Below are 24,095 nucleotides of genomic sequence, written 5' to 3'. Positions count from 1 at the left end.
AATAGGAGCATGAAGGACTTATATTTATTATTCTTTTACATAAATAATTTTCTCAAATCAGAAATATTTAAAGAGTTTTTGGAAACACCTCCTTGACAAAACCATATATCTGCTTCACTTGAGAGAAGAAAACTTAGTGACACTGTGTCTTATTCTGTCGGTTATCTTGAATGTAAAACAAGACTTTTTCTATTCTTTAGAAAGTTTCTGGCAACCTTATAAATTAAATAATCAACAATGGAAATAATAATAGTAATTGTAATAATAATACATAGATTAGCTAGTTCACATAACTGTTACAACCAAAGGAGTGTAAGAACAGTGCTCTTTGTAAGCCTTTAATGTAATACATACAATGTGCCTGTATAAGTTGCAGAGAAAAACTATATTCCTTAAACATATATTGTAGAGCAAGGGACATGACAAAAAATGGCTTTTGTTCACAAGAAGATTAAACAAAAAGGACAAATGGTACAGTACAGAGCTATCTTCACTACTAGATAAACTCAAAGTTTATCTTAACAACTAAAGAGAGGTCAAAGAATTAAAGAAATGAAATGCTGTAGAATTCTTACAAACTTTTCCTTCAATATAAAGCTCTCTTTAACTGAAGTCATAAAATATTTTCAAAAATAGATTTTGTTCTTGGTGTAAATAAAATTTATTATAGCAAATGAAACTCTAAGGAAATAATGAGAATTGACCTATGTTAGTTTTAACTAAATACTATGTGCTCCTGCCATGATACTTATACATTAATTTAGAAGAAAGAAAAAAAATCACTGGAAAAGTGGAAAAAATAATATAATTTTGTGGTGCTCATGTACCATATAATCAAGTATCTAAACATTTGCCTCTTGAAGAAGTTAGACCAAAGGTTAAGTATGACCCATAAATGTTTTAAAAGAGGAAGGGAAAGGGATGGTAGGGCTACTGGGGTGGTGGCTGGGTTCAGGTGGGAGAATTCATTTTCTATTAAATGGATGGCCAAAACTACAACAAAAGCCCTAAAAGAAAATAATGCAAAACAACATTAATACATTTATGCTGTCAACTTCTGAATTAAAAACTCAGTTTGTGCTTTGAGATGAGACCCAAATTCAGAAGGCCTGTGTTATTGGTTGAAGGAATTGCCTATAGGACTCCAGGGAAAAATTTAATTAGATAAAATATTGGAGCTTTTTGCCAAGCATTAGGTTTTACCTGGTTATCCTGATCTTCTGAGAAGTCGATGAGTTCATCTTCAAGCATTTTACTGCCTTCCGCTGACTCATCACTATAGTTTAGTCTAATTTTGCTTAAACCATCTATATCAGTAAGAAACATTACATAATTTTTAAAAGGACATGCATATAACTTACAGTATATGATGTTAAAATTAATGCCAATTATATAGTAAATATAGATCCAAAACCTGCATTAACATGTAATATCACAAATATAACTTACTTTTTAAAAAAAGTTTATTTCTGAGAGAGAGAAAACATGAGTGGAAGAGGGGCAGAGTGAGAGAGAGAGAGAGAGAGAGAGAGAGAGAGAGGAGAGAGAGAATACCAAGCAGTCTCCATGCTGTCAGCACAGAGCCCGACATGGGGCTTGATCTCACAAACCAGGAGATCATGACCTGAGCCAAAATCTGGAGTCGGACTGAGCCACCCAGGCACCCCTCACAAATATAACTTGCTTTTAATAAAAACCTGGACCAAGGGGCACCTGGGTGGCTCAGCTGGTTCAGAGTCCAACTCTTGATACTGGCTCAGATCATGATCTCACAGTTTGTGACATCGACCCCACCTCAGGCTCTGAGCTGACAGTGTGGAGCCTGCTTGGGATTTCCTCTCCTTCTCTGCCCCTCTCCTGCTTACACTCTCACTCTCTTAAAATAAACATTAAAAAAGATAAAATTAAAAACAAAACAAAACACAAAACAACAACCCTGGATTGACATGTCAATTACAAAGTTACTTCTACAACTCAGACCCTAAAATTCATTAAAATTTAAAACTAGATGTCAATTATATTATTAAATATATGTATATTTTAAAAAATTTTTTTTTTCAACGTTTATTTATTTTTGGGACAGAGAGAGACAGAGCGTGAACGGGGGAGGGGCAGAGAGAGAGGGAGACACAGAATCGGAAACAGGCTCCAGGCTCTGAGCCATCAGCCCAGAGCCTGACGCGGGGCTCGAACTCACGGACCGCGAGATCGTGACCTGGCTGAAGTCGGATGCTTAACCAACTGCGCCACCCAGGCGCCCCAAAATATATGTATATTTAAATATGTATATAGATATATACATGTAGATATATAAAACATTTTTGTACTAGGTCTGCTAGTTATCTTTAGTAACAGAAGCTACAATAGTCTGAAAATAACCTAATGTCCAAAAATAGAAATAGCAAATTGTAGAACATAAAATGAAATATTATATATTTTTAAAATTAAAATTGTAAAAATATGAAATATTGTACAATACAGATTAAAAAATAAAATGATTAATGGGGTGTCTGGGTAGATCAGTTGGTTAAACATCTGACTCTTGACTTTGGCTCAGGTCATGACCTCACAGTTTGTGAGTTCAAGCCATGCATTGGGCTCTGTGCTGACAGCATAGAGCCTGCTTGGGATTCTTGGTCTCCTCTCTCTCTGCCCCTGCCCTGCTCGTGCTCTCTCTCTCTCTCAAAAATAAATAAGCTCTGGGGCGCCTGGGTGGCTCAGTTGGTTAAGCGTCCAATTTGGGCTCAGGTCATGATCTCGCAGTTTGGGAGCTCAGACCCTGCGTCGGGCTCTGTGCTGACAGCATAGAGTCTGGAGCCTGCTTTGGATTCTGTGTCTCCATCTCTCTCTCTCTCTCTCCCCGACTTGCACTCTGTCTCTAAGTCTCTCTTAAAAATAAACATTAAAAAAAAAAAAAAGCAAAAAAAGGTTTAATAAAAAAAAAACATGATTAAAATTAAGTAAAATAGGCTTGTTTTTGGACAAATAATAAAAGAAAAATATTAAAATGAAAATAATCAGTTTAGGATAGGATGTTGTGATTGGAAACATACTACTTAATATAATAATAAAACACTATGGTAAATCCTTTTGCTTTATGAAAAATAACCTGGATGGGTCAGTCGGTTGAGCGTCCGACTTCAGCTCAGGTCATGATCTCACAGTTCGTGGGTTTGAGCCCCATGTTGAGCCTGCTTTGGATCTGTGTCTCCCTCTCTCTCTGCCCCCTCCCTCACTTAAGCTCTGTCTCTCTCTCACAAATAATAAAACACACACACACAAAGTTTTTCAATTAAAAAAAAAAAACCTTTCAATTGTTTTCAAACATCTGTATTTTTATGTTTGAAGCTAAAATATCTATATTTGAATAAAATCTGTCCAAATCCTCAGGCAATTCATTATTAATCAACTGTAATCAAGTTACTCTAGCAGCCAATTCTACAGAAGCTGCATCATATAAAATATACCTTACACAAGTTAAAAATATGTACATTTCAAAAAAAATGGAAAAAAATAATTTAAATGGTGTAGTCAATTCTTTCATTCAGTAAACAAATGTTCTGGCATAAACTGAGAGGTGGTAACTCAATCAGCTGTTCTTTTAATCAGTCCCAGTTCCTGAGAGCTTCTCACATAGTGAGATCATCTGAAGATGCCGAGTGAGATTCTAGAGTTTAAAACATATACATTTTTCATGTACCAGAGCAAGACAACATTTCATATAGTGCCCAACTGAAAAACCAGCAAATGAAGTACTGATACTACACATTATTTTCCTACAATTGACCTTAACCTAATTCTTGTGATAAGATACAATTCCCACTTATTTACTACAGCATATTACCTGACATCAGAAGTCAACACTTGTGACTCTGTATGTTTGATGGTTAAAACTATATTAAAACTGGGGTGCCTGGGTGGCTCAGTCAGTTAAGTGTCGGACTCTTGATCTCGGCTCAGGTCATGATCTCATGATTCATGAGATGGAGCCTGACTCTCCTGCTTGCACTCTCTCTCCCAAAATAAATAAACATTAAAAAAAAAAAAAAACAACTACAGGAGCGCCTGGGTGGCTCAGGCAGTTAAGCGTCCGACTTCAACTCAGGTCATGATCTCACGGTTTGTGAGTTCGAGCCCTGCATCGGGCTCTGTGCTGACAGCTCAGAGCCTGGGGCCTGCTTCAGATTCTGTCTCCTCCTCTCTCTGCCCCTCCTGTGCTCATGCTCGGTCTCTCTCTGTCTCTCAAAAATAAAGGTTAAAAAAACAAAACAAAACAAAAAAAACCCCACATTAAAACTGTCTAAATGCTTCATTTAAATCTTTTCAATTATATTCCCAGCCCAAATAGAAATCAGTTCTTGAAATATTAATCATAATCACAAAAATTGTTATAAGTTCTTATCCTAATTTTTAACATGCCATCATTTTATATAGAACAGACTATATAACCAACTTCTCTGAGGTAGTAGAAGCACCTCTAGAGAGCACTCTTATTTAATGTACTTTTGTGTGAGTGATCCCTTGGAAACATCTGATAAAAGTACAGAAATGTACAGACTTACTCTAGGGTACTATTTTTCAAACTGTGGGATACTATCATCACTGGATGAAGGCAAGCATTGAAAAGAAGAGAAAATATGAGGGTATCACACCCAATAAAAGTAAATTAATTTCCCTTAAGGAAGATACATTTGATATGGCTACACACATACTAAAAACAAAACAAAAACAAAAAAAAGGGGGGATAAACAAATACTAGAAAGGCAAACACATGATTCTACACTTGGATCTCCACTAGGATTTGTGAGGGTATTTACTTAAATTTAACTGGATACTACTTGACTAGAACATTAATTTGAAGGAAAGGGCTACCAGGAATTTCTGGGGTTATGCTCATATGAAGCCCTAGGTTTTGCCCCATTGCTTTAAGTCTTGAACTGTAATTCATTTTTTAAAGTGTATATATTTATTTTTTTGAGAGAGGGAGCAGAGGAGGGGCGGAGAGAGGGTTGGGGGGAGACAGAGAATCCCAAGCAGGCTCCACACTGTCAGCGCAGAACCCGATGCAGGGCTTGAACTAACAAACCCTGAGATCATGACCTGAGCTGAAACCAAAAGTCGATGCTTAACCGAATAAGCCACCCAGGTGCCCCAAACTTTAATTCATTTCTAATTTGAATTCACATTACAGTGTATGAGATTACTGATCAACGGAGAACTTTAAAGAAAATAGTTCTATGGAAATCTAATTCACATATCATACAATTCACCCATTTAAAGTGTACAATTCAGGGGGTGTCTGGGTGGCTCAGTCAGTTAAGGTCTGACTCTTGGTTTCAGCTCAGGTCATGATCTCATGGTTTGTGGTTTAAGCCTCTCTTTCTGCCCCTCCCCTGCTAGTACGCATGCACGCTCTCAAAAAAAAAAGTACAATTCAGTTGTTTTTGATATATTTACACATATGTACAACTATCATCACAGTAAATTTTAAAATCTCAATAGGAAACCCTGTACCCTTCAACCATCATTTCCCTCCTCCTCACACTCCTGTCTGTCACACCACACTAGCCCCAAGCAGCCACTAATCTACCCCATAGATTTTCCTGTTTGGGAGAGTTCATGAAAATGGTATCATATAACATGTGGTCTTTTGTGACTATTTTCACAATAGTTTCAAGACTCATCCATGTTGTAGCATGTAGCAGTATTCCTTTTATGACCTAATAACATTCCATTGGATACATATATCACTAATTGATTATCCATTTGTCAGTGGATGACATTTGGGTTGCTTCTACATTTTGGCTACTATAAAGTTGCTGTGAACATTCGTGTCCAAGTTTTTGTGTGCTTTTCCTTCTCTTGGATATATATGTAGTAAGAATGAAATTGCTGGGTCATATATTAACTCTACATTTAATTCAACTTTACTTATTCTGAGAGAGAGAGAGAGAGAGAGAGAGAGAGCGAGTGAGCAAGCAGGGTAGGTACAGAGAGGGGGAGAGAGGGCGAGAGAGAACCCCAAGCAGGCTCTGCACTGTAGGCACAGAGCCTGATGCAGGGCTTGAACTCATAAACCGTTGAGATCATGACCTGAACTGAAATCAAGACTTGGTTGCTTAACTGACTGAACCGCTCAGGCACCCTACATTTAATTTTTTGAGGAACTATCCAGCTGTCTTCCAAAGAAAGCAGCTGTACCATTTTACATTTCCACCAGTAACATATGAGGGATTCTGATTTCTCCACATCCTCACCCACATGTTAGTATCTGACTTTTTAATTGTAGCCATACTAGTGTGATATGAAGAAGTATCTCATTACAGTTGTGATTTACACTTCTTTTATGTCTAATTATCTCCATCACCTTTTCATGTGCTAATTGGTAAGACTGTTTTAAAGGGGATGAGAAACCATGCACACTTGGTCTTAAGAGTGCCAAAATGGTAATCTTTAAAAAAAAAATTTTAATGTTTATTTTTTTGAGAGAGAGAGAGAGAGAGAGAGAGAGAGAATCCCCAGCAGGCTCTGCACTATCAGCACAGAGCCCAACGCAGGGCTCGAACTCACAAATTGCGAGATCATGACCTGAGCCGAAATCAGAAACTTAACTGACTAAGCCACCCAGGTGCCCCAGTAATTAATCTTTAATATGACTATTCGTTGCCTCTTTTTTTTATTTTACCCAAGCAGAAAATATGTCAAACAAATAAAAAATATTCTTACAAAACTCAACACTAGCTGAGTTACTAAAATAAAGTGGTAAGAGTACCAAGACAATGTTCAGCATTCTTAATTTTTGATAGGTTCTTTCTGAATTCATGTAACCTCTTCTATGCCTTATTCTTTTTTCCTCCAAAGAAAACATATTAGATTTACTCACAGTTTAATAAGCAAGGCACATATCATTAGCATATTATGGATTTTATCAAGTAACTATTTTACTTTTGGGTTGGAGAGAAAATTAAATGATTTGATATGAAATTTAAGTATTGGCAGAGAAACTTTAGATTTCTCTAACAAGTGCAAGAAATATAGAACCAATTCAAGGAAAAAATACTGATTCAACAAAATTGAAGGAAAATAAAAAAGCAGAAGCTTGGAGCAGTGCCCTTCTTCCCACTAAGAACCATGAAGGAGAGAGTGAGGAATAAGGAACTGACCTTTAATTGGAATGTCAACAACTATTTTGGAGGAAAAAGCTTTATTTTCTGACTCTAATTATTTGATCTGTATTTGCCCATCTGTAAATTACAAATGAACGAATTCATCTTAAAGATCTAAGATCTAAGACTGTCCAACTACTGTTTCTGCCAAATACATAAATTTCCTATAAAATAAGAATAAAACTAAGTTGTTATAAATGAAAAATGTAGACCTTATAGCACAATTTTTAAACGTTCTATGAGGTGTGGAAAGCCACAAGGGAATTTCTTAGAGTGATGGAAAGATTCTAAATCTTGATTGCTATAGAGATACATGACTGTACATATTTATCAAAGCTCACTGGGCTATACTTAAAAATGGGCAAATGTTATTGTAAGCAAGTCATGTCAATAAACATGACTTTAAAAAAAAAGTGTGCCCTAAAATCTTAAATCCTATGTACAAGAAATCCAGTTTATTCTGAATTCCTTCATTCTTTCAAAATATTCAGAAACATACCTGTATGGTGCATAGAATTTAAATATTCATTCTGTAGGCCATTTTCGCTTTTAATCCTATCAACAACTTTCTGGCATGTGGATTCTCCTTTATTCGGTTCTTCATTTTCACTTGCAGTATGATTTATTTTTTTCAGACTACATTTCATACTGCCTATGTTTCTCCGAGAATGAGGGTCACTTTCTTCCTGTTCAGCACTTGAATCAATTCCAGCTATGCAATGTTTTTTGTTTAGCATCTTCTTAATTACAGGCTTGGCAGAAGAATTTTGTGAACTGTCCATTTCACTGGCTGAAGGAGAAGAAATACAACTGTCCTCTACAGTTGAACATTTTTGCATGACTGTATTTTCATGGTAATGAGGATTAGGTTCATACTTTGGTTTTTCCAAACCAGGGAAACAAACAACAGCCAAAAACCAGTGTGCACTGTAAAAAACAAATGAAACTACTGAATACATTATTTATTAGAAGAGCCTATTATATTTGGCAATATCAATTGAAATATTTTTTCTAAAGCCTTTGCCAACAAACTTATTAAGAATGTTCAATTTTTAAGATTCTCTTATGTTTTATATGGTCACTAATAGACTGCAATATCTACTCAAAAATAACATATTTTGTTCAGAATTATGTAGCCTGCATTCTATTTTGCAAACAATCCTTTGTATCTTTATTCTTTTGAATGAAAAATTCATTCTTATTTCTAGGCAACTTAATAAAATAGAACTCCGATCACTGTAATTCACCATTTCCATTTACCTTTGTTTCTTGACCTATTTATGTCAAAGGATAGAAAACTAGCCTCAAGATTAAAATGTTTTCAGAAGTCTAATTAGACTATAATTTTGAACACTTTCTAAATATTGCACATATGTAGCTTTTAAAAGACTTTTACTATGTTTTTCTTAAGAATAAGATTAGGAATTGCTTACTATTGAAAATACTAATTCTTTGTCTTTTTTTCTACTTTAAGCATTATTAGAAAACTTCAAATATTAGTAGAGTTCCAGCTATCAGGTGGGTGCTCGTGATATAGCTGAATTCAGGTATCACAGTTTCCAAAAATAGGTTATAAGCCATGAGTAAAGAGCTATACAGCTAACATTGACTAATATTAATCTAAAAAGGAATTTTATTAACTTACCATTTGCTAGACAGTGTTACATGCTATAGATGTCAGAGAACTTATTAGCTGAGTACAGCGTTTGTCATATAGTAGGTGTTCAATAGGTATTTGCTGAGAGGAAAAATGCTTAACTTGACATAAATAGAAGTTATTCTACATTCTCATTTTTACAAAATGTTAAGTTTCCCCAAGGTAATACTAAGAAACAATGTCTCTTCATCAGATTGCATTAAAAACAGGGTGACAGAGCCTGGCTTCATCCTCAGCATTATAAAGGCAAGATGGAGGAATGCTTCTCCCTGTTCTTAAGTATTGATCCTCAGTATCCTAGGGACTTAGATCGGGCTGGCGTAGTACAAAGAGCAACACACCATCCTTCTCCCTTCCTTAACTCCAAGACATAGTTGACTGTAAATCACATCTCAATGTCAGAAAAGTTAAATGTGAAAAAATGTGTTTTGAAAATTAATATGGTATCATACTAATTCCCAACCTAAAGGTATAACCTAAGTCCATCATAGTTTTTAACATTTCTTAGGTATGACAATACATATAAACCATAAATTTTCTGTTGTACACCTAAAAACTAAGAAAAATTCTTTCTTCACCTAGCTGAAAGGATAAGGTTGAATCAGACACATCTGAGGTAATTTTCAACCTCTAAGAGACAGGGTTTTGCTTTTATGATCCCTTTTAATAGCAGCTACATTGACCTTAAATCACCAGTGGGAGAAGAGGCTAGAACAATTTCACTTAAGATGGATTAGCTTACAGACTTTAAAAAAACTACCACCACCAGGAAAATTAAAAACCAAACAGCAAAAAACAGATACCTATCTGTGGCTGCACTCATTAGAAACCACAGGTCTCATGATTAACGTATGATTTTAAACAATTTCATTATACTACTGACTGCATTTGTTTTTCATAGTGAGAAAAAAAGAGAACACATTCAGAAGCTAGTCTGGCACACTTAGGCTTATTAGACATAAACAATCTTATTGAATATCAACTTCAGACAAACTTACTCCACAACCATAATAAATTGAGACAATGCAAGGCCATTTCTCAATTTGTCTAAGCAGAGACAAACTAGGTCACAGCACAACCAAATGAATACCAAATACTCCCCCTTTTTGCTAAATGGGTAAATGCCACTTTTTTACCCAAACAACTGCTTCCTTACACCTTTCCCCACATGACCAAACCAAAGCCCAAATTGTGTTAGAGGCTGTTTCAAACACACTTTTACTTAGAGGCTCCATGGTTGCCCATGGTGTGTGGTCCTTGATGCAAGGAACAAATCCAAGCTGTCCAACTACAGGTGCATTCCTAGGGGATTTTGGCTGGAAGGCACAGGAGAACAGAAAAATGAAATATAAAAACTCTCAAGTCTACACTCTGATCCTACACATCAATGCCTCTCTGGTCACTGTGGGAGAATAACAGAAAATATTTAACCACCTCCATTTATTTAGAAAACAGCTTCAAGTAGTCAGCATGGTTTTCAATTTAAGTAAATTACATAAATCTAGTCATCTTTTCTTTTTTTTGGTTAAGAGTCAAAGTGTTTTTTAAAGTAAAGATACAAAATCTTCTATGTGACCTAGTCATTACTCTCTATAAGGAAGCCTTTTCACAGGCTGTTTGGTAGACCACAAGTGCCACTTTTTAAAACTGACGTTATTCTACATGGACACATAAAACCTTTTTAAAATTAGGAAAACCTCTTGCCAGTGTTTATAAAATACAATGTCTTAAATGATTCACTGGAAAACTGCATTTTCATAAAATAAGCAGTATAATATGGATATATACAACAAATTTCAGAAAGAAGTTTAAAATGAGTAAGTTCTTCACCTCATAAACACGTTTTCTAAAAATAACACGTTTTCATATTTACATAAAGAAAATTCTTACTCACGCTTCATTAAGGGGTACAAAAATAAAATCCTTCTCAAAAATGTCTACATGCCGGGTCCATGTTTTTACTCTCCCATGTCGCTTTTGCTGTATTCTGTAAGACAAGAGATAAAGTATCAAGCTTCTGAAGTGTTTCCAGTGCTTCAGCTTATATGTAGCCATTTAAAATTATGAAGGCTACGATGTTAACAAAGAAAACAATTGTGTAAGATGATTTAACAAGCTGGGAAAAGAAAACAGAACATTTCAGATGGACCCAGGAAGATGTGAAACTGCTCATTACTGAATCTGCAAGAATTATTTAATTCCCGCTACTACTTACTAGGTGAACCAGTGCTACCATTTATATTACTACATACTAGCAACTATATTGAGAAGTGTATCAGACCATGACCTGAAGAGAAGAGAGCAGGAAAAGTGAGCATTACGGTAGATGAAATAAAAAAGACTATGAACATTGGTCTAACCAATCACTCTCATCAACTCTAAGATCTAAATTAGGAAATCACTGAAATAGTATGAAATATGCACAGCAGCCATCAATTCAAGACATTTGACAGAACTTAGGACACTCTGTATATATCTTTTGACCAATTATCAGTACATATTAGAGCTGGACGTAATCAGTATGTGGAAAGGAATTATAAACAAACTGACTGGAGCTTAATATATAGAACAGTATTTCCTTAACTTGTCTGAGCACAATTATCCAAATAACTTGTTAGAAGTACAGATTCGGGGTGCCTGGGTGGCTTAGTCGGTTGAGTGCCTGACTCTTAATTTGGGCTCTGTTCATGATCTCACTGTTAATGAGATTTGGCCCCATTTTGGGCTCCGTGCTCTTAGCGCTTGAGATTCTTTCTCTCCTTCTTTTGCTCTCTCTCAAAATAAATAAACATTAAAGAAAAAAAATTCTTCTAAAGAAAAAAAAGTACAGATTCACAGGTTGCTCTCTTAAATATTATGAATGGAACATCTAGGGTAAAACAAAGCCATCTGTATTTAATAAGTATCCAAGTAATTTTTTTTTTTAAACTATCAGGCATATTTGGGAAATACTGATTTAGATATTGGACCAATAATCTTTATTGAATTCCAGGTATTCTTGAGGCTTTAGAGGACTATGAATTGACAACAGAATTAAAAGATATTGCCGCAATATAAATTAAGTACTTTTTAAATTAAATTAAACTTGAGAGACTTACTACAGATCTATTAAATATTTTCAGATTTTGACTTACGACAGATTAGTTGTTTCATGTAGATTTCTTCTTTCTCTCTGATTAAGGCGTTTATAGAAAAAAGAACTGAATATATGAATTCGGTCAGCTTCTTCTTTCTTCAGTTTTTCAAGCACCAAATATCTATTTTATTAAAACAAGAAACAAATATAATGAATTTAACAGTTTATATTAGAAACAAACAGTGGTCAAGAATCTATTTAGCCACCACTGTCTCTATTTCTTAAAACTGAAAGAATTTATTAGCCAAGTTTACATCATATTCTAGACAATGATTAATAGATTATTTTCAAGGAATGAAAGTGATATTTGAGGATAGAACTATGATTTGCAAGATATGATTTTTAAAACAAGGGCACATTCATGAACGTCCATAGAAATATTTATGAAAGTCAAAAAGTGGAAATGACAAAAATGCTCATCAACCAAAGAAGAGAAAAATAAAATGTGATATATCTGCACAACAGAATATTTAGTAATAAAAAGAAATGAAGTATTGATACATGCTGTAACACAGAATAGCCTTGAAAACAATACACTGAGTGAACAACACTAGTCTCAAAGGACCACATATTGCATGATTACATGTATATGAAATTTTCAGAGGAGACTGGTGGTTGCCTATTGTTGGGGGTAGGGTTGGAGAGAAATGAGGACTCAATGCTAATGGGTACTGGGGTTCATTTGAGGGATGAAAATGTTCTAATATTGATTATGATGGCTGTACAACTGTCTGAATATATTAAACCAGTGAATATATATTTTAAATATTTTTTAAATTGTTTTAGTAATCTCTACACCCAACATGGAGTTCAAACTCACAACCCCAAGATCAAGAGTCACACACTCTTCCAATTTAGTCAGCCAAGCACCCTTGAATATATATTTTAAGTGAGTACTATAATGGTATGTGCATTTTTTCTCAATAAAGCTGTTATTTTTATGAACTGTTTTTTTCTATTTTAAGTACTTCAGTTAATAAAACATGAAGACCCAACCACAGACTACTTTTTATAAAGACAGAAAAAATTAGAAGCTGTACGAAAGTGAAATTGTAATAATGACTTTTTTAAAAGTGATCTTACATGGGTTCTAATTTTTACTTGCTTGGTTGTTTTTTCTATGGGTCTATATCAAAACAAACAGTGGTGATCCTTAATATTATAAAAGGAAATTATGATTAACTGATAATGCTCCAAGCTCCCTCAGAGAAGCTATGCAAATTCAGGCTTATGACCATATTCATTTTATTACTATGAAAAGCATCTGAAAGCCTTATAAAATCTTACACAGAAACAGCAAATATCCCACAGGACATATCTTTGAGACTGGTCACTTTTACCATAATATTTGAACATTTTTTTAAAGCTCAACTTCTGACGAACAGGATAGAACTTATAGATTTCTTGCTTTACGGCAACTCAGTGTGTGCCCACAAAAGATACTCTAAGACAATAAATTACCTCATGGCATAATTTATATCAACTGCTGAATTCTACAATTACATACTCAAAACAGAACATGTCCTGAACTAGATCTGAATGTAGGACCTACACCACAATGGATGAACCAGGCAGCTTTTACTTCCCTAAACTACATGACTATTTTGTAAAATTAAAATGAATAAACACATAATTCAACTTCAAAAAGGAAAGATATAAGCGATTTAAGAAAACTGATGCTCTACTTCATATGTAAATAAATCTATGCTTTTTAATTAAAAGTACCTAGTTTTGTCTTTATGATCTGATATATATATCCATAAGTATTTCTTTGACTATATATAATTCTGGGGATTTTTTTTTTTACACACGTTATTAGAACTACAGATTAATTAGAAGAGCCATGTCTCTTATTTTTTTTAATGATTTTTTTAAATTTATTTTTTAAAAATAGGCTCTATGCCCAATGTGGGGCTCAAACTCATGACCCCAAGATCGAGAGTTGCATGTGCTACAGACTGAGCCAGCCAGGTGCCCCATGTCACTTATTTTAGAATAAAAGGGAAAATCCAAGTTTATTACAACCAAGTAGTAGGAATTTCTTTGATTTGGGTGCATTTTTTTCTTTTACTGCATAAATCACTTAAATATCAGATATCATAGTAAAGCTGTTTGCTTGCTTACTTCATAAAATGAACAATCTAACAATCATTTTATAACTTTTTAAATTGTGTCACTAAATTAAAAGATGACTTTAAGGTTAATCTGCAACTCTGTGTGACTTTGAAGGTAGTTTTTACTAAAATAATTATTTTCTTTTCCACATTTCATTAACACTCTCTAGATGCAATACCATACTATTTCTTTTAATAATGGCAAAGTTTAAGTTTGTCACAAATAAATGGAGGCTAAATAACAATGAATGGATCACCTAGATATCAAAGGGGAAATCAAAACTACACAGAGACAAATAAAAATGAAAACACAACAGTCCAGGGGCTCCTGGGTGGCTCAGCCAGTTGAGCATCTGACTCTTGATTTCTGCTCAGGTCATTATCCCAGGGTTGTGGAATTGAGCCCTACGTCAGGCTCCATGTTGTGCATGGGGCCTGATTAAGATTCTCTACCCCCCTACTCCCTCCCCCACTCATGCACTCTCCCTCCAAAAATGAACAAACAAACAAATCTTTGGGAAGCAACAAAAGTTGTTCTAAGAGGGATAATTATAGCAATACGGGCCTACTTAAGAAGCAAGAAAAAATCTCAAATAAGTTACCTAACCTCACACTTCAAGGAGCTAGAAAAAGAAGAAACAAAACTGAAAACAAGTCGAAGGAAGGATATCATAAAGACTAAAGCAAACATAAATGAAGTAGGGACCAAAAAAAAAAAAAAAAAAAAAAAGAACAGGTCAATGAAACTAGTAGCTGATTCTCTGAAAAGATAAACAAAATTGATAATCCTTTAGCCAGACTCATCAAGAAAAAAAGACTCAAATAAATAAAATCAAAATGGAGGAGAAATAACAAACACCACAGAAATACAAAGGATTATGAGAGAATATTATGAAAAAATGTATGCCAACAAATTTGACAACTTAGAAGAAATGGATAAATTCCTAGAAATATAGAACCTTTTAAAACTGAAGCAGAAACAAAAAATTAGAACAGACACATTATTAGCAATGACATTGAGTCAGTAATCAAAAATCTCCCAACAAACAGAAGTCTAGGACTGGATGGCTTCTCTGGTGAGTTTTTCCAAAACTTTAAAGAAAAATTAATACCTATTCTACTCAAACTATTCCAAAAAGTAGATGTGGAAGGAAAGCTTCCAAATTCACTCTACGAGGCCAGCATTACCCTGATACCAAAACCAGCTAAAAACACTACCAAAAAAGAGAACTACTGACCAGTATCTCTGATGAACATAGATGCACAAGCCCTCAACAAAATACTAGCAAACCAAATCCAATTATACATTTAAAAAATTCATTATTCACCATTATCAAGTGGGATTAATTCCTGGGATGCAAGGGTGGTTCAATATTCATAATCAATCAACATGATACATCATATTAATAAGGGAAAGGGTAAAAACCAGATGATCTTTTCAATAGATTCAGCAAAAGCATCTCACAAAGTACAATATCCATTCATAATGAAAACTCTCAACAAAGTTTAGAGGGAACATATGTCAACATTACAAAAAGTCATATATGAAAAACCCACAGTTAACATCATATTCAATAGTGAGAAACAGAGCTTTTCGCATACAATTAGGAACAAGATGACTGTCCAATCTCAAAACTTTTATTTAATATAGTACTGGAAGTCCTACCCACAGTAATCAGGCAAGAAAAAGAAATAAAAGGCATCCACATTGTTAAGGAAGAAATAAAAATTTACTTTTTGCAAATGACATAATACTATATATAGAAAACCCTAAAGACTCCACCAAGAAACTACGAGAACTGATTGATGAATTCAGTTAAGTCACAGGACACAAATTTAATCTACAGAAATCCATTGCATTTCTCTGCACTAATAATAAAGTAGCAGAAAGAGAAATTAATAAAGTACCTAGGAATATACGTAACCAAATAAGTGGAAGACCCATGCTCTGAGAACTATAAAACACTGATGAAATAAACTGAAGATGATTACATGCTCATGGATTTGGAGAATCAATACTGTTAAAATGTCCATTCTACCCAAACCAATCTGAAGATTTAATATAAGCCCTATCAAAATAGCAATTTTTTTTTTTTTACATAAGTAGAACAAGTAATACTAAAATTTGTATGGGACCAGAAAAGACCCAGAATAGCTAAAACAACCTCGAAAAAGAAGAACAAAGCTAGAGGTATAACAATCCCTGATTTCAAGAATTACTACAAAGTAGTAGTAATCAAAACAATATGGCACTGGCACAAAAATAAACACAGAGATCAATGGAACAGAATACAGAGCCCAGAAATAAACCCACATTTACATGGTCAATTAATCTAAAATAAAGAAAGCAAGAATACACAACAGGGAAAAGACAGTCTCTTTAACAAATGGTGTCAGGAAAACTGGATGGCTACATGCAAAAGATTAAAACTGGACCACTTTTTTATACCATACACAAAAATAAACTCAAAATGGATTAAAGACCTAAATGTGAGATCTGAAAACTGTAAAAATCCTAGAAGAAAACATAGGCAGTAATTTCTTTGACATCGTCACAGAAATGCTTTTCTAGATAGGATTCCTCAGGCAAGGAAAACAAAAGCAAAATTAAACTATTGGGACTAAACCAAAATTTAAAAAAAAGCTTTCACAAAGTGAAGGAAACCATCAACAAAATAAAAAAGCAACCTACTACATGGGAGAAGATATCTGCAAATGATATATTCAATAAAGGGTTAATATTCAAAATATATAAAGAACTTCTACAACTCAACATGGAAAACAACAACAATCCAATTAAAATGGGCAGAAGGCATGAATAGACATTTTCCCCAAAGACATACAGATAGCCAACAGACACGTGAAAAGATGCTCAACATTATCAATTATCAGGGAAATGCAACTGAAAACCACAATGAGTTATCACCTTATGCCCGTCAGGATGATTTAAAAAAAAAAAAAGAAAGAAAGAAAGAAAAAAAAGAAATGATTAAGTATTGGTGAAAATGTGGAAAAAAAGGGACCCTCATGCACCACTGGTGGGAATGCAAATTGGTGCAGCCACTGTGGAAAACAGTAGGAGGTGCCTCAAAAACTAAAAATAGAATTACTATATGATCCCAGTAATTACACTACTGGGTATTTATCCAAAGAAAATGAAATCACCAATTTGAAAATACATATGTACCTCTATGTTTATCACAGTGTTACTTAACAATAGCCAAGACATGGAAACAACCCAACTGGTCATCCACAGATGAATGGATTAAAATGTGGCATACACACATACACAATGGATTATTACTGAGCCATCAAAAAAGAATGAGATCCTGCCATATACAACAACATGGATGGATGTAGGGGGTATATGCTAAGTAAAATAAGTCAGAGAAAGACAAATACCATATGATTTCACTCATGCATGGCATTTAAGAAACAAGACAAACTGAAAATAATAGACAACCCATCCCTATACTTTTAAATACAGAGGACAAACTGGTGGTTGCCACAGGAGAGGTGGCTGGGGAGATAGATGAAATAGATAATAGAGATTAAGAGTGCACTTATCTTGATGAGCACTGAGTAATGTATAGAATTGCTGAACCATTATATTGTACACCTGAAACTAATACAATACTGTCTATTAAGAAAAGCACTGTGAAAAAAAGCTCGTTTCCTACTTGTAGAGTTAGAAATGGAAAAGAATGAACAGCTCTGGTAACAGCTGAATTACTTATTTTAATATAGTGAAATTTAAGATAAAAGTTTCTTTTTAATTCACTTCCAAACATGTCATGAGAGAAATACAACAGATTTTTCTAAAAACCATGGATTTCGTTAGGTTTTCATTTCCATTTGGAATGCAGATTTGGATCAGAAAAGGCAGAACCTTTAGATAATACACGTTTAATGTAGTTTTAAAGTACTAATGTAAAATGTCAAGGGGCCCCCTAAAATGTAAAAAATTTAAGAGTATACACACATACTATAAAATCTCTACCACAATGTAAAAAGATAGATGTATGAAATAAACTAAATGTAAACAAAACACAGACATTCAACTTTATATGCTTTCAAAAGCAAAAGCTATTTTAAAAATAAATAGATGTTAAAAGTAAAGTGATGAAGAAATATATACCATGTAAACAAAAACCAAGACAAAGCTGGAGTAACTACATTCATTTTGAACAAAGACGGCTTAAGCACAGGGAGATTATTAAGGATATAGAGGGACAAAGGGTTGATTCTCCAAAAAAAAAAACCCCATAAATGTGTATGCACCTAACAACAAATACTCAAAATACATAAGGCAAAAATGAATAGGTGTACAACATAATGGTTCAACAATTCTATACACTAGTGTTCATCATTAATCTCTATTATCTATTTCACCCCCCTCTCCCCCCACCTCTCCTCTGGCAACCACCAGTTTGTTCCCTGTATTTAAAAGTCGGGGTTGGGTTCTTTTTTTCAGTTTGTTTTGTTCCTTAAATGCCAGACATGAATCAAATCATAAGGAAAAATAGACAAATCCATTATTACACTTGGAGGCCCACAACCTTCTGAATAATTGATAGAAGAAGTGGGCAGATGATCAGTAAGGACAAAGATGACCCAAACAGCACTATCAAACAGCATGACCTAATTGACACTCATAGAACAACACTTCATCCAACAACAGTGGTACTGTTCTACACACTGACTTAAGGACTTCTGGCTTGGTTTCTTAAGTTAGTATACATTAGAATTAAGAGAGGACATCTGTTTTTAAAAATTATAATAAAAAATGCGTAACATCAAATTTACAATCTTAACAATTTTTTAAACATGAGACTCAAACTTACAACCCCAAGATCAAGAGTTATATGCTCCATCAGCTGAGCCAGGTGCCCCCCAATCTTAAGAATTTTTTAAGTGTACAGTTCAACAGTGTTAAGTAGATTTACATGGTTGTGAAACAGATCTCCAGAACTTTATCTTGCAAAACAGAAATTCTATACTCACTAAACAATTCCTTTCCCCTCCCCACCCCTCATCTTCTGAAAACTACCATTTATATTCTTTTTGTATAAATCTGACTGTTTCAGACACCTAATACGATGGAATCATATAGTACTTGTTTTTGTGACTGGCTTATTTCACTTTGCATAATGTCTTCCAGATTCATCCATGTTACAGCATGTGACAGATTTCCTTCCTTTTAAGAACTGAATAATATTCCACTGTATCTATATACCACATTTTGTTTATCCACTCATCCAATAATGGACATATGAGTTGCTTCTCCCTCTTGGCTACTATGAATATGGGTGTGCAAATTCTTTCAATTCTTTTGGATATATACTCAGAAGTGGGACTGATGAATCACAGGGTAGTTCTATGTTTAATTTCTGAGGAGCCACCCTACTGTTTTCCTCAGTGGTTGTACCATTTACATTCCCACCAGCAGTGCACAAGGATTCCAATTTGCCCATATACTTGGCAACACTTGTTATTTTCTTTCTTTGATAGGAGTCATCCAAATGGGTATGAGATAGTAACTCATTGTGGGTGTGACTTGTATTTCTCTGATGAATAATATCGAGAATTTTTTCATTGTTGGCCATTTGTAGGAGATAACATCTTTTGACTTAGCTACGAAGAACTTTGAACTCGAATGAATTTGTTAGAGGTCACAGGAGTCTAACGTTAATCTGCAAAGTCAAGCATTTAAAATCTAGGGCAGTTTCTCTTGCTAGCAAATCTGATACATTTTATAACTTACCGAAACATACTCCAATACCATTAAATCTTCAAAAGGAAAAACAGTACTTTTGGAAATGGTATATAGTTAACATAATAGTAATATAATATTATCCTCTGATGTTAAGTATATCCTGATGGTTGACAATGTCGTTACTGTCAGTTTTGTGTAGTTGTTCTATCAATTGTAGATAGGGGGGAATTAAGGTCTCCAGCTCTATTTGTGGATTTGTCTGTCTTTTTAGATCAGTTTATTTTTATTTCACATATTTTATAGCTCTGTTGTATGGTACACACCCATTTAGGATTGCTAAGTCTTCTTAGTAGATTCACCTATCATTGTATAGTGTCTCTCTCTAGCCCTGGTAGTTGTCTTTGTTCTTAAGTTTATTTTTCTTTCTTTTTTTTTTAAGGTTTATTTATGTATTTATTTATCTAGAGAGAAAGCGCATAAGCTGGGGAGGCGTAGAGTGGAGGAGAAAGAGGCAAAATCCCAAGCAGGCTCCACACTGTCAGTGCAGAGCATGATGCGGGGCTTGAACCCAAGAACCATGAGATCATGACCCAAGCCGAAATCAGGAGTCAGACACTCAATTGACTGAGCCACACAGGCGCCTCTTAAGTTTATTTTTCTAATGATATCATAATTCACTCCTGCTTTAATATTTGCATGGCATATCTTTTTCCATCCTTTTACTTTCGACTTACATATATTATTATCTTTGAAGTCACTTTTTTGTAAACAGGACATAGTTGGGCTATGGTGCTTAATCCACTCTCTGTTGATCTTGGTCTTTTAACTGAAATAAATAGTGCATTTAAATTGAATGTAGTTAGTAATATGCTCTATCTTCTAGATCACTGATTCTTTCCTCTCTCTTCTTTATTTTGCTGTTGAGCCTATCAAAGTTTTCATTTGTTACTACAGTTTTAGTTTTAAAATTTCCATTTCTTCCTCATTTACATCTATGTTTTTCTAAGTTTCACATATGTTCACAATTGTTCATTAAAGAATTTTTATAATGGATGCTTTAAAATCTGTCATAATTTTTAAGTTTATTTATTTTTGAGAGGGAGAAAGAAAACAGGGGAGGGGCAGAGAATCCCAAGCAGGCTGTACACTGTCAGCGCACAGCCCGACATGGGGCTCAAACCCACAAACTGAGAGATCATGATCTGAGCCGAAACCAAGAGTCAGATGCTTAACCAATTGAGTCACCCAGGTGCCCATGTCATAATTCTAATATCTGTGCCATCTTGGTGTTTACTCTCTGTTTTTCTGTTTGAACTCTGTTTCTTGATGAGATAAGTAATTTTCAAGTGAAATATGGACAGTTTGAATATTAGAGGACTCTAGATCTGATTTAGTTCTTGTGCTTTAGCAGGCCTCCCCTGGCACCGCCTTCCAGTGGATGCGGTGGGTGCTATCTCATTACCACTAGGTGTAGGTGAAGTTCAGGTTCTCTACTAGGCCACCATTGTTATGAGAGGTGGAGGGGCTCAATGTTAATAGTAAATAGGGATGGAAGGCTCCCCACTAGGACTCCATTGATACCACCTCTGCTAGAGAGGGAGAGAATAGAGTATCTCATTATTCCCCAGGGACCAGGTACAAGTCCAGCTCTACATTTGACCCCGATCTAGCTCAGGGTCACTATAACCTTAAAGTTACTTTTAGCCCTTATCTACCTTGACCTCTGCTGTACTGACATTAAATGTATCCTCTTTATTTAAAGCTTTCACTTCCTTTCAACTTCATGACATAACCCTCTCTAGACTTTTCTTCTTACCTATCAGATCCTTCAAAATTTAGTCAAGAGAATCTCTTTCTTCCCTGTCTCTCTTTAACTTTCCAGATTCTGTTCTTGTAGCTCTTTTCCTCATTCTGTATTTCTTCCTAAGCAATTTCACCCATTCTCATAATTAAATTACCACTTGCAAAATAAAACCTCCTAACTCTCTATGCCTCCAAGCAAGAACTCAAATGACTTCCAGAACCATATGTTCAACTGCTTATTGGCACTGTCCCTTCTGTTGTTATTAAAGACATCTAAAAGGAACTCATCCTGTCCTCCATCCAAACCTGTTCTGTTTTTGCATTCACTGCCTCACAGGTAGTGACAAAATCATTTAGGCAGGTCTCAGTAGTTAGAAAGCGAGGAGTTATCTGCCATCCATTCCTCTCTTTCTTCATATCCATTCAATCAGTTGCTAAACAACTCTACCTCCTAAAAAACATTTATTTCCTCTTCACTCCAAATAAAATGACTTAATCAGGTTTCTTATATCACCTTAATTAATTTCCTTAAGTCATCTCTCAACTACACACCCACAATGAACATTCTTGTCAAAATGATCTTAAGAAAGCTCAATTATAATATCAAACATTTCTCTGATCAAACCTTTCACTCTTTATAACAATGTTTTCTTTTCCCAAACTGTTGAGTGCAACCATTAGTAAGCTATAATATCAATTCAGCAGCTTTCAACAACCAGTTCTTTAAAAAAATATTGTTTTATGAAATACATTTGAATGAACTAGAAAGAAATATATTTTTAAGTTTATTTATTTATTTTGAGAGCCTGACTTGGGGGCTCGAACTCAAGAACCGTGAGATCACTACCTAAGCCAAAATCAAGAGTCTGATGCTTAACTGACTGAGCCACCCAGGTGCCCTGAATAAACTAGAAAATATTGGCAAGTGCTAGACATACTGATAGGTAAGTTCTGTTTTGTTTCATATACACACTCATTTTATATCACAAACCACTGAACACATATAAACTTAAACATACAGAAACACTGCACACACATGTATTAAGCATGTGTATACTGGGTCATGATATAAGCTCTTCCAGGAAAGCTTCTTGGTCCTTCCTATTTCTGTACCCATGAAGAGAATGAAACATTCTTTTGCTGCTATATCTATACCATGTTAATGCTTCTGTCAAAGCTTGAATCCCTTTTTCTGCTCCCTACAAAACCATAAACTTCTAACACAGTACGTGGTTCATAGCTGGCACTTGATGAAATACCAAGTAAAAAATCATACTTTTGTGCTTACACAATAATTTATTACCTAACCTAGGGTAGTAACCATTTTTTAAAAGGCTTGAGGCAGTATAACAATAACAACATAATAATCTAGCATTTATGAACATGTTGTATTTGCCAAGTATTTTCCTAGTGCTTGACATGTATTATTTAATTCTCATACCCTTTTAGATATTATTTTCATTTTTTAAATGAGAAAACACATAGGTAGGGACATTAAATAATTTCCCAAATGTCACATAAGTGGTAGTGATAGAATAAAAAAATTAAAAAGTTTTGACTCTAGAAAACAAAGATATACATTATAGAATGTTAAAAATGTGCTAAAAGAAAGAAAATTAACTTACTTCAAATAAAAGTCTATAATAACATCATTTAAAAATTCTCCTTCACTTAGACAGTGTAGGTCCTCATTAGTAACGGAGATGCCTCCCTTAGCTGGAGGTGGTGGATATACTATCAATCTGTAACAAAATAAACAAAAAAACACAAGCAAAAACCACAAGTGTGTGTGTGTGTGTGTGTGTGTGTGTGTATGTACAGAATTGAAATTTTTTTTTTTTTAAATTTTTTTTTTCAACGTTTATTTATTTTTGGGACAGAGAGAGACAGAGCATGAACGGGGGAGGGGCAGAGAGAGAGGGAGACACAGAATCGGAAACAGGCTCCAGGCTCCGAGCCATCAGCCCAGAGCCTGACGCGGGGCTCGAACTCCCGGACCGCGAGATCGTGACCTGGCTGAAGTCGGACGCTTAACCGACTGCGCCACCCAGGCACCCCCAGAATTGAAATTTAATAAAACGGAAAAGAAATTTAAAAGCACTGCAAACATAAATGAATACTCTCACTTTTCTACGGGGCCCATGAAGATGGTATGATTCTCTCCAGTTTCTTCCTCATCATCAAAGAACTGGAATTCTTGTTTGTTTTTAAGTTGTATTTTAGATTCAAGGGACACCTAGTAAAGGAAATTAAATTACCAGTTTACAAAGTCAACTGAGAAATTTTTCACTAAAAAAAAAAGCAAGCACAAGACAAGAATACTTTTCAATTAAAGAAAATTACAAATATGAATTTAAAAAGTATACATGACTTTAAAAAGAAACAGGCAAAACTATGGTCCACATTCTTTGTATGTGTAGTTTCAAGAACAGTGATATGCTTCCAATTTTTGTAACAAAGGTTTTATGGTATCTTATCTAAGATCCCTATCATCCTTATTTAG

At 34.7% G+C, this 24,095-nt stretch overlaps 1 protein-coding gene across 2 annotated transcripts in view; it reads right to left on the bottom strand.

The window, feature by feature from the left end:
* Positions 1–24,095, bottom strand: part of SENP6 (SUMO specific peptidase 6) — a 117,079-nt gene that overhangs the window by 5,800 nt on the left and 87,184 nt on the right. For both annotated transcript variants that reach the window (XM_030315860.1, XM_030315861.1), the window contains 6 exons: positions 23,719–23,828; positions 23,218–23,334; positions 11,958–12,080; positions 10,718–10,810; positions 7,666–8,093; positions 1,204–1,307 (listed from right to left, as the gene is read on the bottom strand). In XM_030315860.1, the coding sequence (XP_030171720.1) occupies positions 1,204–1,307; positions 7,666–8,093; positions 10,718–10,810; positions 11,958–12,080; positions 23,218–23,334; positions 23,719–23,828 (975 nt within the window). The remainder of the gene's footprint in view (positions 1–1,203; positions 1,308–7,665; positions 8,094–10,717; positions 10,811–11,957; positions 12,081–23,217; positions 23,335–23,718; positions 23,829–24,095) is intronic.

The sequence above is a fragment of the Lynx canadensis genome, chromosome B2, assembly GCF_007474595.2.
Source record: "Lynx canadensis isolate LIC74 chromosome B2, mLynCan4.pri.v2, whole genome shotgun sequence".
In the NCBI taxonomy this organism is placed as follows: domain Eukaryota; kingdom Metazoa; phylum Chordata; class Mammalia; order Carnivora; family Felidae; genus Lynx; species Lynx canadensis.
Note: the sequence above shows the minus strand (reverse complement) of the source record. Positions and strands in the feature narration are given on the sequence as shown.